General features: G+C 37.7%; 1 protein-coding gene across 2 annotated transcripts in view; it reads left to right on the top strand.

The window, feature by feature from the left end:
• The window catches only part of LOC133660465 (platelet endothelial aggregation receptor 1-like), a 618,594-nt gene that overhangs the window by 555,213 nt on the left and 46,114 nt on the right, over window positions 1-17,267 (top strand). For both annotated transcript variants that reach the window (XM_062063981.1, XM_062063980.1), the window contains exon 14: window positions 14,373-14,619. In XM_062063981.1, coding sequence (XP_061919965.1) covers window positions 14,373-14,619 — 247 coding nt within the window. The remainder of the gene's footprint in view (window positions 1-14,372; window positions 14,620-17,267) is intronic.

The raw sequence follows: 17,267 nt of genomic DNA, 5'->3' as shown, positions 1-17,267 counted from the left end.
AATGGAGTGTCACTGACTACTTTTACAACATGTCATAAAGTAAATAGTTAATATTTGATGTTATTAACCTTCCTTCCACTCATTTATTTCAGATTTTGCCAACAAAGTCAGAGTAGTAATTGTCTGAGGTCGACGCTTCGAGTCCGGCTTTATACTCCTACGTAAATACATGAAAAAGAGTCGGTTCACTTCTTGTAGCTTTGAGTATTAAAATGAAGTTAGTAAAAATATTAAACAATAAACTACATGTAGTTTAAAGAGTGAGTAGAAAGAGTGCAAGATAGTTCCGCTGCTCAGTGTTCTTCAGCACAAAGAAGTTTAAGGAACTGAATCAGTGTTTGACAGCACAGCCGCCCACCAAAAGGTTCCTGGTGGCTTGGAAAAGTCCCACCAAGCTGAAAGGAACTCTGAAAGGTTCCTGAAGAGCTAAATCTTCATGGGTAGTTTTTGGTGGAAACACAGCGGGATCTTATTTACCCGGGTAAAGGGGGAAGTTCCTGAAAAAGTTCCTGCGGTGGAAAAGGGTCCACTCTTAACTTGGCTTTGTTCTCTCTAGGCTACGAGCTCTATGATTCCTCCGTGTGGTAATTCCATGAGCTTTTCATCCTCCTTCTTGGACTTTGTTTTATGTGTTGACTCACTTAAATGTTGTCCTGTCCTTAAATTACAAGCTGCTTACCTTTCCAGATGACAATGCTGATCTCTTATTTTGACGCGTTGCGATTGCGATGCTTTACAGATGTCCAATGTTCTTCAGGAAGCAAAATGAATTCACATTCAGCCAGTAGATGCAACTTGATGCTCTTGTTTGTGTCGTACATTTGGTGTATCCTTGCTGTGCCTGTGCCTCTCCAAGGTCTTCTTCTTGCTGTGCCTGTGCCTCTCCAAGGTCTTCTTCTTGCTGTGCCTGTGCCTCTCCAAGGTCTTCTTCTTGCTGTGCCTGTGCCTCTCCAAGGTCTTCAGCTGTGGTGGGCATCTTCTTGCAGGACTTGGTCTTGACAGATGTTAAGTGCTTTACATGTGGTGGTTTAGCAAAGGCTGCGATGAGGTGGCTACTTGTCCAGGGTGTACCCCGCCTACCGCCTGAATGCAGCTGAGATAGGCTCCAGCACCACCCGCAACCCCAAAAGGGACAAGCGGTAGAAAATGGATGGATGGATGGGTTTAGCAAAGGCAAGTGTTTGAACTGCACTCTGCTACTTTTGTTGACAACATTGACGTGGTCTTCTCCTCTGCTTGTTGTCCATTCTTGTCTACGGGTTTTGCTTTAAGATGCTAGTTTAAACTTGATGATAAGAACCTTTGTCCAACACCTTTGTATCTAAAGTTGTGTTTTGAAGCCAAATTGTCCGCCTCTCATGGTGATCAGAGACCGTGTAACAACACGGGTGTCTTCCGGGTGAAATCACTCAAATATGAGAAGACAAGAATTGTTTTGAATAATCACTTGACAGCCCTAATAACTAATGTTGCATATTACTTACACGTACTAAAGCATATTACAAAGTATCCAGTGACATCGCTCAATGATCTGCATCTTGATCTTAACTTAATGAATTATTTAAGGAGCGCTGTAAGTGTCTGATCCGTTGGCGGTCCCGTCTTGTAACGTACGTCTGCTCTTATGCCGAAAATATCATTTCAGTTCTTATGTGTCTTGTACATGTTAAGAATGGACAATAATAAAGCTGCTGTCTATTGTGGCCACAACAATGACCACTCCACTTGACCTTAAGGACAGCATAAGTCCATTTCAGGCGGTTAATAATAAATAGGTTAGGGTTTTTGATACTCTTTGTTCTCTGTTTGAGTCAGTTCACTTGATCAAGCCTTTTGTAACGTTGCACACTACAAAATAATACAAAAACTGGTATAGTATCGGATTCATATCGCCATCATTCCCAACTCAAGGCTCCAATATCGGTATCGTATCAGCAGCCCAAAAGTTGTATTGGGACACCCTTGATTACAGTTATTGTGTTTCTTTTGTAGAATATTACTCCTATTAGGATTTTTGAATGTAAACCACTTAGTAATATGACCGCTGTAATGAAATATTACCCGTCTTGGCAGCAGGCATGGCTCACATTTGTGGCCATCAGAAAAGGCATAAAACTCATCTCAACCAATCATGCAATTGACTCGCTGTGGCTACTCCTGACAGGCAAAGGCTGAAAGTGAGACAAGAAAAATGAACAAAAGCCGCTAATAAATTTAGCAGATACCGTATTTTCCAGACTGCTCACTAGATTTTAGGTGAAAAAAAATATTTTCCATATATTAGCCGCACGGGACTATAAGTCGCAGACGTTGTGAAATTAGTTATTTACACAGAAACATTCTGTAAATGTTTATTTACACACCTTAGTTGTTTCCAAACGGTATCTCTAACACGGCAGTAAAACGGCTGATCAACCAAAACAGAAGTTATGGACCCACTGGCTGCGCAAGCTAGCTCTCCAATCAGCTAAACAGACTCCATAACTCCCCAGTGATGTTTTGGTGAATTTACTGAGAAGTTTGTGAAAGTGAAACAATACAAAATGAATGCCATTGTAAGTTAATAATACTAACACAGACACTCGTAAACGTGTTAGCATATTAGCTAATGCAAACAACTTTACATTACAATAGCGCGTACAAATACACATGAAAAAACAGACATCACACATGGGAAGGTTTAGTAACAAATAATTGTTTAGTTGTATTGTAATACTTACAAACGTTGCTTGGAGTGATGAATGAAGAATTCGTACGAGTAGAAACGTTATGGATGACTACGAAACAGCACTTGTAGTTCCGGTTGACAGCTCTAAACAGAAGGGCAATGTAGCGCTGCAGCACGTGCAGTGAGCAAACTCGTCCAAAAGATGGCGCCACAGCACAAACACTTACACACATTTTCAGTGTTTTTTTTTTAATATTGACATTATGGCTGTCAACGAAGAAAAATCCATAAATTAGCTGCACCGTTTTATAAGCCGCAGAGTTCAAATTGTAGGAAAAAATGAGCGGTTTATAGTCCGGAATTTAGGGTACTTCATCTGGATTGTGTACGATGCTTACGTTAGGGGTTTGACTATTGATCCCTGGGGGCCACACTGTGGATTGTACCCTGCAGACAACTTCTCCACTTTGGGATTTTCTGCCATTTGTGAGACTCAAAAACTTGTCACAAAGTGCTTCTCATGTCCATGAAGGATGTCCATGTACATCTGCCTTAGTCCACAGTGGACTCGTCACAGCAGTCCACAGTGGACTCGTCACAGCAGTCCACAGTGGACTCATCACAGCAGTCCACAGTGGACTCGTCACAGCAGTCCACAGTGGACTCGTCACAGCAGTCCACAGTGGACTCGTCACAGCAGTCCACAGTGGACTCGTCACAGCAGTCCACAGTGGACTGGTCACAGCAGTCCACAGTGGACTGGTCACAGCAGTCCACAGTGGACTCGTCACAGCAGTCCACAGTGGACTGGTCACAGTGGACTTGGCAGAGGTGTGAAAGGCATCTCTTTCCACAACCTTCTTTCATTGTTGTCCTGTGCAGAGGCAAAAAGAGAGAGAAGGAGTTGATGGTGGGAAGAGGAAATGGAAAAAATGAGCCCACTCTCTGACTTTTCTCCATCTTGCCTTACGCTCCCTCTGCACCTCCCTTCTCCTCTCTGCTTTTCTACCACCACACCTTTCTCTCTTTCAAAGCTTTTGGAGCTTCCCAAGTGCATGAAGCAGGAAGGAGGAGATGGAAAATTGGAAATATTATAACTTGGCTTATTGGGAGAGAGGCCAGAAAAAGAAGATTATTGGTTCATTGATTTGTGTTGTGAGCCATTTGCACTTTTGAAAAGACATGATTGTAAAACACACTTTTGAAAAGACATGATTATAGAACACACTTTTGAAAAGACATGATTATAAAACACACTTTTGAAAAGACATGATTATAAAACACACTTTTGAAAAGACATGATTGTAAAACACATTTTTGAAAAGACATGATTATAAAACACACTTTTGAAAAGACATGATTATAAAACACACTTTTGAAAAGACATGATTATAAAACACACTTTTGAAAAGACATGATTGTAAAACACACTTTTGAAAAGACATGATTATAAAACACACTTTTGAAAAGACATGATTGTAAAACACACTTTTGAAAAGACATGATTATAAAACACACTTTTGAAAAGACATGATTATAAAACACACTTTTGAAAAGACATGATTATAGAACACACTTTTGAAAAGACATGATTATAAAACACACTTTTGAAAAGACATGATTATAAAACACACTTTTGAAAAGACATGATTGTAAAACACACTTTTGAAAAGACATGATTATAAAACACACTTTTGAAAAGACATGATTATAAAACACACTTTTGAAAAGACATGATTGTAAAACACACTTTTGAAAAGACATGATTATAAAACACACTTTTGAAAAGACATGATTATAAAACACACTTTTGAAAAGACATGATTATAAAACACACTTTTGAAAAGACATGATTATAAAACACACTTTTGAAAAGACATGATTGTAAAACACACTTTTGAAAAGACATGATTATAAAACACACTTTTGAAAAGACATGATTGTAAAACACATTTTTGAAAAGACATGATTGTAAAACACACTTTTGAAAAGACATGATTATAAAACACACTTTTGAAAAGACATGATTATAAAACACACTTTTGAAAAGACATGATTGTAAAACACACTTTTGAAAAGACATGATTATAGAACACACTTTTGAAAAGACATGATTATAAAACACACTTTTGAAAAGACATGATTGTAAAACACATTTTTGAAAAGACATGATTGTAAAACACACTTTTGAAAAGACATGATTGTAAAACACACTTTTGAAAAGACATGATTATAAAACACACTTTTGAAAAGACATGATTGTAAAACACACTTTTGAAAAGACATGATTATAAAACACACTTTTGAAAAGACATGATTATAAAACACACTTTTGAAAAGACATGATTGTAAAACACACTTTTGAAAAGACATGATTATAAAACACACTTTTGAAAAGACATGATTATAAAACACACTTTTGAAAAGACATGATTATAAAACACACTTTTGAAAAGACATGATTATAAAACACATTTTTGAAAAGACATGATTGTAAAACACACTTTTGAAAAGACATGATTGTAAAACACACTTTTGAAAAGACATGATTGTAAAACACACTTTTGAAAAGACATGATTGTAAAACACACTTTTGAAAAGACATGATTATAAAACACACTTTTGAAAAGACATGATTGTAAAACACACTTTTGAAAAGACATGATTGTAAAACACACTTTTGAAAAGACATGATTATAAAACACACTTTTGAAAAGACATGATTATAAAACACACTTTTGAAAAGACATGATTGTAAAACACACTTTTGAAAAGACATGATTGTAAAACACACTTTTGAAAAGACATGATTGTAAAACACACTTTTGAAAAGACATGATTATAAAACACACTTTTGAAAAGACATGATTATAAAACACACTTTTGAAAAGACATGATTGTAAAACACACTTTTGAAAAGACATGATTGTAAAACACACTTTTGAAAAGACATGATTGTAAAACACACTTTTGAAAAGACATGATTATAAAACACACTTTCACACACACAATTACAATTTCACTTTCAAAGTAAGTGCACCACAGCTAGGTGTGTTTGAGAGAGATATTCATGTCAATAATGTATATATATATATAATATATATGCTCTAGTGCGTGGGAAAAGGATAAAGTGGAACATTATTATTCATTTTGTGGGTTTAGCTTTAAATGAGTAAAACCTCTCCAGGCTGCAAATGAAGGTGGATGATATGTCAGGGGTTCTTATACTGATCCCTGTGGAACACCATATCTATGTTTACACACAATGAATACATACAGTAGACACCCCCCCCCCCCACCCCCACCCCCGCTGATGATAACAATTGTGAATCATACATCAAAAAGCCAACATCTAAACCCTATAACAGTGTTTCCTAGCCGTAGGCGTTCTCCCCCTAAATATACCTGTTCTCCCCCTAAATATACCTGTTGTCCACCTAAATATACCTGTTCTCCCCCTAAATATACCTGTTCTCCCCCTAAATATACCTGTTGTCCACCTAAATATACCTGTTCTCCCCCTAAATATACCTGTTCTCCCCCTAAATATACCTATTCTCCCCCTAAATATACCTGTTCTCCCCCTAAATATACCTGTTGTCCCCCTAAATATACCTGTTGTCCCCCTAAATATACCTGTTCTCCCCCTAAATATACCTATTCTCCCCCTAAATATACCTGTTCTCCCCCTAAATATACCTGTTCTCCCCCTAAATATACCTGTTCTCCCCCTAAATACCTGTTGTCCCCCTAAATATACCTGTTCTCCCCCTAAATATACCTGTTCTCCCCCTAAATACCTGTTATCCCCCTAAATATACCTGTTCTCCCCCTAAATATACCTGTTCTCCCCCTAAATATACCTGTTCTCCCCCTAAATGTACCTGTTCTCCCCCTAAATACCTGTTGTCCCCCTAAATATACCTGTTCTCCCCCTAAATATACCTGTTCTCCCCTTAAATACCTGTTGTCCCCCTAAATATACCTGTTCTCCCCCTAAATATACCTGTTCTCCCCCTAAATATACCTATTCTCCCCCTAAATACCTGTTGTCCCCCTAAATATACCTGTTGTCCCCCTAAATATACCTGTTCTCCCCCTAAATACCTGTTGTCCCCCTAAATATACCTGTTCTCCCCCTAAATATACCTGTTCTCCCCCTAAATACCTGTTGTCCCTCTAAATATACCTGTTCTCCCCCTAAATATACCTGTTCTCCCCCTAAATATACCTATTCTCCCCCTAAATACCTGTTGTCCCCCTAAATATACCTGTTGTCCCCCTAAATATACCTGTTCTCCCCCTAAATATACCTGTTCTCCCCCTAAATACCTGTTGTCCCCCTAAATATACCTGTTCTCCCCCTAAATACCTGTTATCCCCCTAAATATACCTGTTCTCCCCCTAAATATACCTGTTCTCCCCCTAAATACCTGTTGTCCCCCTAAATATACCTATTCTCCCCCTAAATATACCTGTTCTCCCCCTAAATATACCTGTTCTCCCCCTAAATATACCTGTTCTCCCCCTAAATATACCTGTTCTTCCCCTAAATATAGCTGTTCTCCCCCTAAATATACCTATTCTCCCCTAAATATACCTGTTCTCCCCCTAAATATACCTGTACATGCGCTACTCAGCTGTTATACACTTTTCCACCACTTGTGGCAGTAATGACAATATCAAACAAAGTCATATTTTCTCAAGTGCAAAAATGATGACTAAAGTTCTGAAGCTGTTTTTATTTGCACTTTAATTTTTTTGACAGTTTAGTTAAACATTTGTATTATTATTTATTGTTTATTTATTTTAGCACTAAATGATTGTATGTCCAAAAAAATGCATGATTTATTTATGAGTCTCTTCTTATGCAGAATGTATGGCTAGTTATTTTTCTAGTTAGCCTGACCTGAGCCTAAGGTTTATGTGTTAAATAAATTAGAATATTTTGTGGTTAACACATTAACTCATATCATTTGACAAGGTTGTTAATCTGTTAAACTGTAAGTAGGTTAGATATACTAATAACATTTGATTAAAATGAAGAGTTTGAACATTTGAGTGGGTGATGACATTGATTCTTTATATTGACATACTTAAAATCGGTGGCAGGATGTTTTGTTAGGAGCAGCACGGTGGAACAGGGGTTAGTGCATGTGCCTCACAATACAAAGGTCTTGGGTTCGATCCCCGGGTTCTGGGTCTTTCTGAGTGGAGTTTGCATGTTCTCCCTGTGACTGCGTGGGTTCTACTCCGGCTTACTCCCACCTCCAAAGACATGCACCTGGGGATAGGCCCCTCCCACCTCGGTGCCAAGCCAAATTTAGATCTACTTTTGGGAGCAGCGGCTTTAGAAAAAAAAAGTTGGGGGTCCTGGGACAGTTTTTACAGGCTGTTATTGTTGTGGACAACGATTAGCTATGATTGAAAGATAGAACATTCCCTGAGGTGGCCATGGAAACCTTCCTCAGTTTGAGAGAACTGAGCCTCTTCATGGACTATCACATGATGCCAATGTCCCAAAACACCTCCCGGTGGACCTCTTGAGTCGTGCGACTGAAACCCAAGCCCTGTGTGAGCGTCCGTCTTGTGATCTCCATGCAAATCTTCTTGTTGCTGAGACCACTCTCAGCTCTGTTCTTCATTTCTTGTGATCTCCTGCTCAATTTCCCCCAGGGATCAATGAAGTACTTTCTATTCTATTTCTATCTCCAGTCAAATCTTCTTGCTGCTGAGACCACTCTCAGGTCTGGGCCAGTCAAATCCTCTTGCTGCTGAGACCACTCTCAGGTCTGGGCCAGTCAAATCCTCTTGCTGCTGAGACCACTCTCAGGTCTGGGCCAGTCAAATCTTCTTGCTGCTGAGACCACTCTCAGGTCTGGGCCAGTCAAATCCTCTTGCTGCTGAGACCACTCTCAGGTCTGGGCCAGTCAAATCCTCTTGCTGCTGAGACCACTCTCAGGTCTGGGCCAGTCAAATCTTCTTGCTGCTGAGACCACTCTCAGGTCTGGGCCAGTCAAATCCTCTTGCTGCTGAGACCACTCTCAGGTCTGGGCCAGTCAAATCTTCTTGCTGCTGAGACCACTCTCAGGTCTGGGCCAGTCAAATCATCTTGCTGCTGAGACCACTCTCAGGTCTGGGCCAGTCAAATCTTCTTGCTGCTGAGACCACTCTCAGGTCTGGGCCAGTCAAATCTTCTTGCTGCTGAGACCACTCTCAGGTCTGGGCCAGTCAAATCCTCTTGCTGCTGAGACCACTCTCAGGTCTGGGCCAGTCAAATCTTCTTGCTGCTGAGACCACTCTCAGGTCTGGGCCAGTCAAATCTTCTTGCTGCTGAGACCACTCTCAGGTCTGGGCCAGTCAAAAGCTCAATTTGTGTTCTGTTCTTCATTTCTCTGTGGCTAAACATGCAGATTTCTTGTGTCACTAATCCAGTCTTTTTTTGAGAAAAAGTGTTTTCCATGACATCACCATGTGCTAACCAGACGTGGAGTTAGGGTCCAAACTCTTGGTGCATGAAGGAAGTGTGACTGTTCAAGTGCCAAGCTAGAAAAAACAAATAGTCGACTGCATTATTGTAGTTGGACTAGAAGGAGGAGTTTTACTGGAAGGTCTGAGCATATCAAACGTCACAATTATTCTTTTGAATCTTGTATTACATTCTGGCCATCCTTTGTAAATATTGCACACCTAAAGAACCAAACGTGTTGGGGTGTGGAGCGTTAGAAATCTCAAAGCAATCCTAACTTTTGTAGCTGTAACACTCCTCTGGAAAAACCTTCTACAAGCTTTTAGAGTCATTGTGGTCAAGGGTCACTATTTAAGCATGGCTACCATTCTCATTTGAATTTCCAAGTCCAGTACTCAACCGTACTCATTTTCCTTTGTGTGTCTTCATGTGGTAGTAAATGTTAATTGTTCAATAATAAAATATTTTGAACAGTGAGTTTCTCATAATATAACTGTGCCGTGCAGTTATATTGTAAACACAACAAGCGTCTTTTCGTGTCTTTCTTGTCAACACCAACACGGCGTCTAAGTTGAATTGAAAGTTTATGGTCACAACCTTCTACTCTCCAGGTGAGAGACATGATTCATTATCCACAATTAACTTCTACTCTCCAGGCGAGAGACATGATTCATCATCCACAATTAACTTCTACTCTCCAGATGAGAGACATGATTCATCATCCACAATTAACTTCTACTCTCCAGATGAGAGACATGATTCATCATCCACAATTAACTTCTACTCTCCAGGCGAGAGACATGATTCATCATCCACAATTAACTTCTACTCTCCAGATGAGAGACATGATTCATCATCCACAATTAACTTCTACTCTCCAGATGAGAGACATGATTCATCATCCACAATTAACTTCTACTCTCCAGGCGAGAGACATGATTCATCATCCACAATTAACTTTCACCAACGTTGACAGTAATGATAATCTAACTAGTGAGCAACTGAATACCTTTACAGCCAAACAAGAGGAGTTAGCGGATTTAGTTGAAAAACAATTATTGAAAAGTTATGACTGCAACAGAGCAGTCTGGATGAAAAAAGGTGAGAAGTGTTCAAAATTCTTTTTAAATATCCAAACAAAAAATCGTTCTAAAAAGAACATTTCCAAGCTTATTAAAACAAATGGAAAGGTATTGGATACACACACCACATTGTTGAAAGAAATGGAAAATTACTTTAAAAACATTTTTTCTAATCCAGTAATCCCTCCTGAAACTACAACTTTTTTTCCAGAAAATTATGAAAGAAAATTGAATTCGGAAGAAAGCCATTCATGTGAAGGCCTCATTAGAGAGGAAGAACTTGTGGAAGCTGTTAAATCTTTTCATCCAGGGAAAACCCCAGGATTAGATGGAATACCTATTGAGGTTTATCAAGTATTTTATGAAGATCTTAAGAAACCATTACTTTCTAGTTTTAATTACTCATATGAGACAGGTTTTTTGTCCAACACTCAAACAGAAGGTCTTATTTCCTTATTATTGAAACAGGAAATAAATGGTCAGTATAAAGACCCAGTTCATCTAAAAAATTGGAGACCAATAACACTGCAGTGTTATGATGCTAAAATCCTGGCAAAATGTTTGGCTACACGACTTAAGTCTGTTTTGTCAAATATTATTCACCAAGATCAATCAGGCTTCCTACAAGGAAGAAATATAGGAAACAATATTACACAGTTATTAGAAATTATAGAGAATTATAATATGGAAAATAAAAGAGGATTAATTTTTGTAGCCGACCTGGAGAAGGCTTTTGACAAAATTAGCTTGGATTTTATTTGTAAAAGCTTAGTTTTTTTCAATTTTGGCAACTCCGTATTACACTGGATCAAGACGCTATATAATAAAACTAATTGTAGAATTATCAATAATGGATACATCTCTGGGACAATACCTCTATTAAGAGGTCTAAAACAAGGGTGCCCTTTGTCTCCATACTTATTTATTATTGCTATGGAAATATTGGCGATTAAAGTTAGATTGAATAAAAATATTGAAGGGCTCAGTAATAATAATATTGAAAGTAAAATAACAATGTATGCAGACGATACAAGCTTCTTTATAAGCCCCAATCCTCATTGTCTGCAAAACCTTCTTGATCTTTTGGACATATTTTCACAGCAATCTGGGCTTAAGCTAAATTATGATAAATGTAAAATATTAAGGATCGGAAATCTAAAGGGAACGTCCTTTCGAATGGAATGCAAAGTGCCTGTTTTGTGGACAGATGGACCAGTTAACATACTTGGTGTTGTTGTCCCAGAGGACCTGGAAGATCTAGGCTCAGAAAATTATGATAATCGACTAAGAAAGCTGGATAAAATTATGCAATTATGGAAAGGGAAATCCTTAACCTTGTATGGTAAAATATCTATTGTCAACTCGTTAATTATTCCTCAATTTATTTATTTGTTTTTGTCATTACCAACTCCATCACAAAACTTTTTTAATATTTATGAGCGGAGGGTCTTCGATTTTGTCTGGGACGGCAAACCAGAAAGGATTAAAAGAAAGGTTTTGTACAATGAATATGAATATGGGGGCTTGAAACTTCTCAACCTTGAAGCTATGTGTCTGTCTTTAAAAGCATCAATTGTTCCAAAGATGTATTTAAACACTGAGTGGTACACAAGTGTCCTGTTGGACAGAAAACATGTATTGTATCAAAAGAAATTGTATCCTTTTTTACAAGTGATCCCCTCCCAGAGAGTCTGCTGGGAAACATGGCGGGGTTCATAAAGGAAACAATCCACTCATGGTGGTGTTTTCAATTTTATGTACCAGAAAAAAGAGATGATATTTTGCAGCAAATAATATGGATGAAGTCTAATATTGTAATAGATGGAAAGCCTTTCTTTTGGAAAAATATGTTTGAAAGAGGAATCATTTTTGTCAATGACATTATCAATGAGAATGGAAAAATTATGAAATATGATGAATTTACAACTATGTATGGTGATGCTTGCTCAAGCGTTTTCATTTAATCAACTAACTGGAGTCATTGGGAAAAGATGGAAACAAATTAATTATGGAACTACTAAATTATTAGTTTGTAAGCCCTTAATAAGAAATTCTAGTTGGCAAAAAGGAACTAAAATAAATAGAAAAATATATAAGTTTTATTTAATAAAGAAATCTTTGAAGGCTGCCTCATACAACACAAATGGAAAATGGGAGGACTTTTTTGACTGCCCGTTGCCGTGGGATGCAATATTCAAATTAATCTACAAAACCACTATCGATGTGCAAAATCGTTATTTTCAAATTAAAACTATTTATAACTTCCTACCCACGGGAAAAATGTTAAAAATATGGAATATGACAGAGTCAGATGATTGCCGTTTTTGTTGTCAGGAGCCTGAATCCACCCTGCATTTGTTTTGGTATTGTCATATTGTGTCTTCATTTTGGGTGGAAGTTGAAAAAATGTGTTTAAAGATTGGTTTGTTTATGAAGCTTGATGTGGTTTCTGTTATTTTAGGAGAGTTCATTGACAATCATGATTTAGTCAATTTAATTATAGTACTCGGTAAAAGGTTTATTTTTAAGGCAAAAAACAGATATTCACTTAGTATTTCTTTCTTTAAAACATTTATTCAGTATTTTTTAACTTTAGAAAATTATATGGTTCAAAACGATAATGATGCCAAAAAACATAAAAAAAGATGGGAAGTCCTCAAAGGCTTATTTTGAAAATGTAATTTTGTTTATATATGATATGCAATCTGTTGTTGTATTCCCTATTTGAAGTGTACATAAATGAAGGTATGTCGACTTGGATGTGATGTGGACTGTACATGGGTGCTTAATTTGAAAATGTATTTTTGTTTGTGGATTGTATGCAACCTGTTGTGTTCCCTGGTTTTTGGTGTACATGGGTGAAGGTGTGTGTTGCTGAGCCCGATCTGGACGTAATCTGAACTGGACCTGGTTTTAAGAACCCTTTTGAACAATCTGATTTTATTGACAATCCGGTCTGGTGAAGTTAAGGTCCTTTGTTTGTTTTGTTTGAAAGTAAAACAAATTTAAAAACAATTACATAAAAAATAGTGATTAGTGAAAATGTTAGTGGACCAGCACCACACACAATCATGTGTGCTCTAAAGACTGTATCCCTTGCAGACTGTATTGTTCTATACTGTAGGAACCAGAAGTTGTTGTTTTTTTAATAACAGAAAGAGACAGCTCCTTTTGTGTAAATGAGTGTGGATGAGTGTGAATGGGGGAGGGAGGGTTTTCTTGGGTTGATGCACTAATGGTAAGTGTATCTTGTGTTTTTTTTTAAATGTTGTTTGAAATAAAAAAAATAAAATAAAAAAAATAAAATAAAAAATAAAAAAATAAATAAAAAACTTTCACCAACGTTGAGGTGATGCAGCAGATCAATATGTCCGTATGAGTTAGTTAGCTTTCTGTGATCACTAAAAGTAGTTCCTCAGCGTTAGCGCCTATAATGACAATATCGCTATTGAGGTCACAAGATGTAAACGGAGTATTGTTGGCCATCTTAGATGATTACAAATTAGAATGCATAAAAAAATGTGTGTTCTTGTGAATGATTTTTTTTCGTCTTTTGCTGAGCCCGACAAAGTGTTTCCAGTCGTTACTTGCCATATCGTGCTTCACATATTGCAGCTTTACTACCGTGCAGGTTTTCCTATTTTCAAAGCATATTCTACCTATTTTTCAAAGAAGTGTAAACTATTTGTTTCTTACACGTGTTACACTGCAGTATACGTCCAATACTGTGAGTGTTGTACTCGCATCTTAGTTATCATTTTGAAGGTGTTCAAGTCGCCATGTAAAATTGCTAATGCTAATCAGTGGCATGAATAGGACATATCCAATGTAAGTTAGCATCGAGCTAGCGCAGTTTGAAATGTGAAGCCTTACTGTACTTTGGAACGCTTTCTCTCAGGCATACTTTGTTGTTGGCATGGAGGGGCAGTCCGACTTGAGTGCTTGTTTACTCGCCAAGTACTTAAGCCGGTGCCAAGTCTGCAACTGAACTGCCAAGTATGAAAATATTGTACTGTTTGATTCAACATGATCATTACCCGGTATCAGCCAATTTGGTGGCTTGATATAAAAGCAAGAAATGATAAATATACTCAAAAGGTTGGAATGTGATTTGTGTAAGTCTTGGATTGAAAAGTGTTCCTCCTCCCTTCAGCCTGTGGCGACAAGCAGTGGGGTCCACGCTGCGGTCAGCAGTGCAAGTGCAAGAACGGCGCCCTGTGCGATCCGGGCAAGGGGGCGTGTCAGTGCCCGCCGGGCTACATCGGACGCTACTGCGAGGAAGCCTGTCCCGCCGGCACCTTCGGCAAGAACTGTGTGCAGAAGTGCAAGTGTGGGACGGGAGGAAGGTGCGATAAAGCCAGCGGGGAGTGCTCGTGCCGCGACACTTTCACCGGCACCTTGTAAGAAATATTTTTATATACTCTACTTTTTAACACACCATTTTTATACACTGAATGTTTGTATACGGAATTTTTTTACACTGGATTTTAAAACGCTGACAATTTTTACACTACATTTTTATACGTTGAAATAATTTTTTACACTGATTTTTTATATACTGAATTTTTTAACACTGAATTTTTATATACTGACAATTTTTACACAACATTTTTATGAATTGAAATATTTTTTTATATACTGAAGTTTTTAACACTGAATTTTTTACACAAAATTTTTATACACTGAAATATTTTTACACTGATTTTTTATACACTGAATTTTTTTAAGACTGAATTTTTATACGCTGAATTTTTTTTACAGATTTTTTTATGTACTGACAATTTGTACACAAAATTCTTATAGATTGAAATAATTTTTTTACACTGACATTTTTATAATCTTAATTTTTATACACTGATTTTTTTACACTGAATTTGAAAACACTACATTTTTAAACACACATTTTGTTCATTGAGATTGTCAGCATAATTTGATGTCCAAAAAAAAATTCAGTTCACAAAATTCAAACGCAAAAAATTCAGTTATATCAATTTAGTGTTTAATAGAAGCTTTCGTAATTAATACACAAATTAAACTCCATACAGGAAGTCGATCATATCGATTTCCGTCAGCCATTTTTTGGCCAAAATCTTTGTACTTTAGCAAGTGAGTTAAAATGACAGCTGCCAGACATGCGGGCGATGATCAATTGCGAAGGAATGTTGCCTACCAATGTGGGCATGGTGCCAAACTGGGGTTTGCCACAAATGTTCAACATTTATAACCCGGCTCCACAAATTCACATCTTGATCAGAATTGGTACAAATGCAATAACACCCTAAAGTGTTCAATCAGTCAGTAGCTATTTGTGGTGGGCGGAGCCTGGCGGCAAACGCTGCTACTCGCCATCAAACTATCATTACTGATGATCACATGTCTATACTGATGATCACATGTCTATACTGATGATCACATGTCTATACTGATGATCACATGTCTATACTGATGATCACATGTCTATACTGATGATCACATGTCTATACTGATGATCACATGTCTATACTGATGATCACATGTCTATACTGATGATCACATGTCTATACTGATGATCACATGTCTATACTGATGATCACATGTCTATACTGATGATCACATGTCTATACTGATGATCACATGTCTATACTGATGATCACATGTCTATACTGATGATCACATGTCTATACTGATGATCACATGTCTATACTGATGATCAGATGTCCATACTGATGATCAGATGTCTATACTGATGATCACATGTCTATACTGATGATCACATGTCTATACTGATGATCAGATGTCCATACTGATGATCAGATGTCTATACTGATGATCACATGTCTATACTGATGATCACATGTCTATACTGATGATCACATGTCTATACTGATGATCACATGTCTATACTGATGATCACATGTCTATACTGATGATCACATGTCTATACTGATGATCACATGTCTATACTGATGATCACATGTCTATACTGATGATCACATGTCTATACTGATGATCAGATGTCTATACTGATGATCACATGTCTATACTGATGATCAGACATCATTACTGATGATCAGATGTCTATACTGATGATCACATGTCTATACTGATGATCACATGTCTATACTGATGATCACATGTCTATACTGATGATCACATGTCTATACTGATGATCACATGTCTATACTGATGATCACATGTCTATACTGATGATCACATGTCTATACTGATGATCACATGTCTATACTGATGATCACATGTCTATACTGATGATCACATGTCTATACTGATGATCACATGTCTATACTGATGATCACATGTCTATACTGATGATCAGATGTCCATACTGATGATCACATGTCTATACTGATGATCACATGTCTATACTGATGATCACATGTCTATACTGATGATCAGATGTCTATACTGATGATCACATGTCTATACTGATGATCACATGTCTATACTGATGATCAGATGTCTATACTGATGATCACATGTCTATACTGATGATCACATGTCTATACTGATGATCAGATGTCTATACTGATGATCAGATATCTATACTGATGATCACATGTCTATACTGATGATCAGATGTCTATACTGATGATCAGATATCTATACTGATGATCACATGTCTATACTGATGATCAGATGTCATTACCAACTGATTCAAAGCTTTCACGTTGGAGTCTGAGCATGACTACAAGCTGATGTCGCCCCCCTGTGGTGGAAAAGGATAACTCCATTCCACAAGCTCCTATGGTGGTGGAAGGTTTGAGCGGGAGTCAGGAGTTAGGGTTAGTGACGTGACTGGGTTAGGGTTAGTGACGTGACTGCATGCGTCAGTTTAGGGTTAGGGTTAGTGACGTGACTGGGTTAGGGTTAGTGACGTGACTGGGTTAGGGTTAAGGTTAGGGTTAGTGACGTGACTGGGTTAGGGTTAAGGTTAGGGTTAGTGACGTGACTGGGTTAGGGTTAAGGTTAGGGTTAGTGCGTCAGGCCTGCTTCTCGCAGCTGTCATCATTTGAATTAGTCGTGTGAGTGAGCATCTTTTAGTTTATTTCCA

Source organism: Entelurus aequoreus, linkage group LG11 (genome assembly GCF_033978785.1).
Source record: "Entelurus aequoreus isolate RoL-2023_Sb linkage group LG11, RoL_Eaeq_v1.1, whole genome shotgun sequence".
Taxonomy (NCBI): domain Eukaryota; kingdom Metazoa; phylum Chordata; class Actinopteri; order Syngnathiformes; family Syngnathidae; genus Entelurus; species Entelurus aequoreus.
This window is presented reverse-complemented; position numbering and strand designations above follow the sequence as displayed.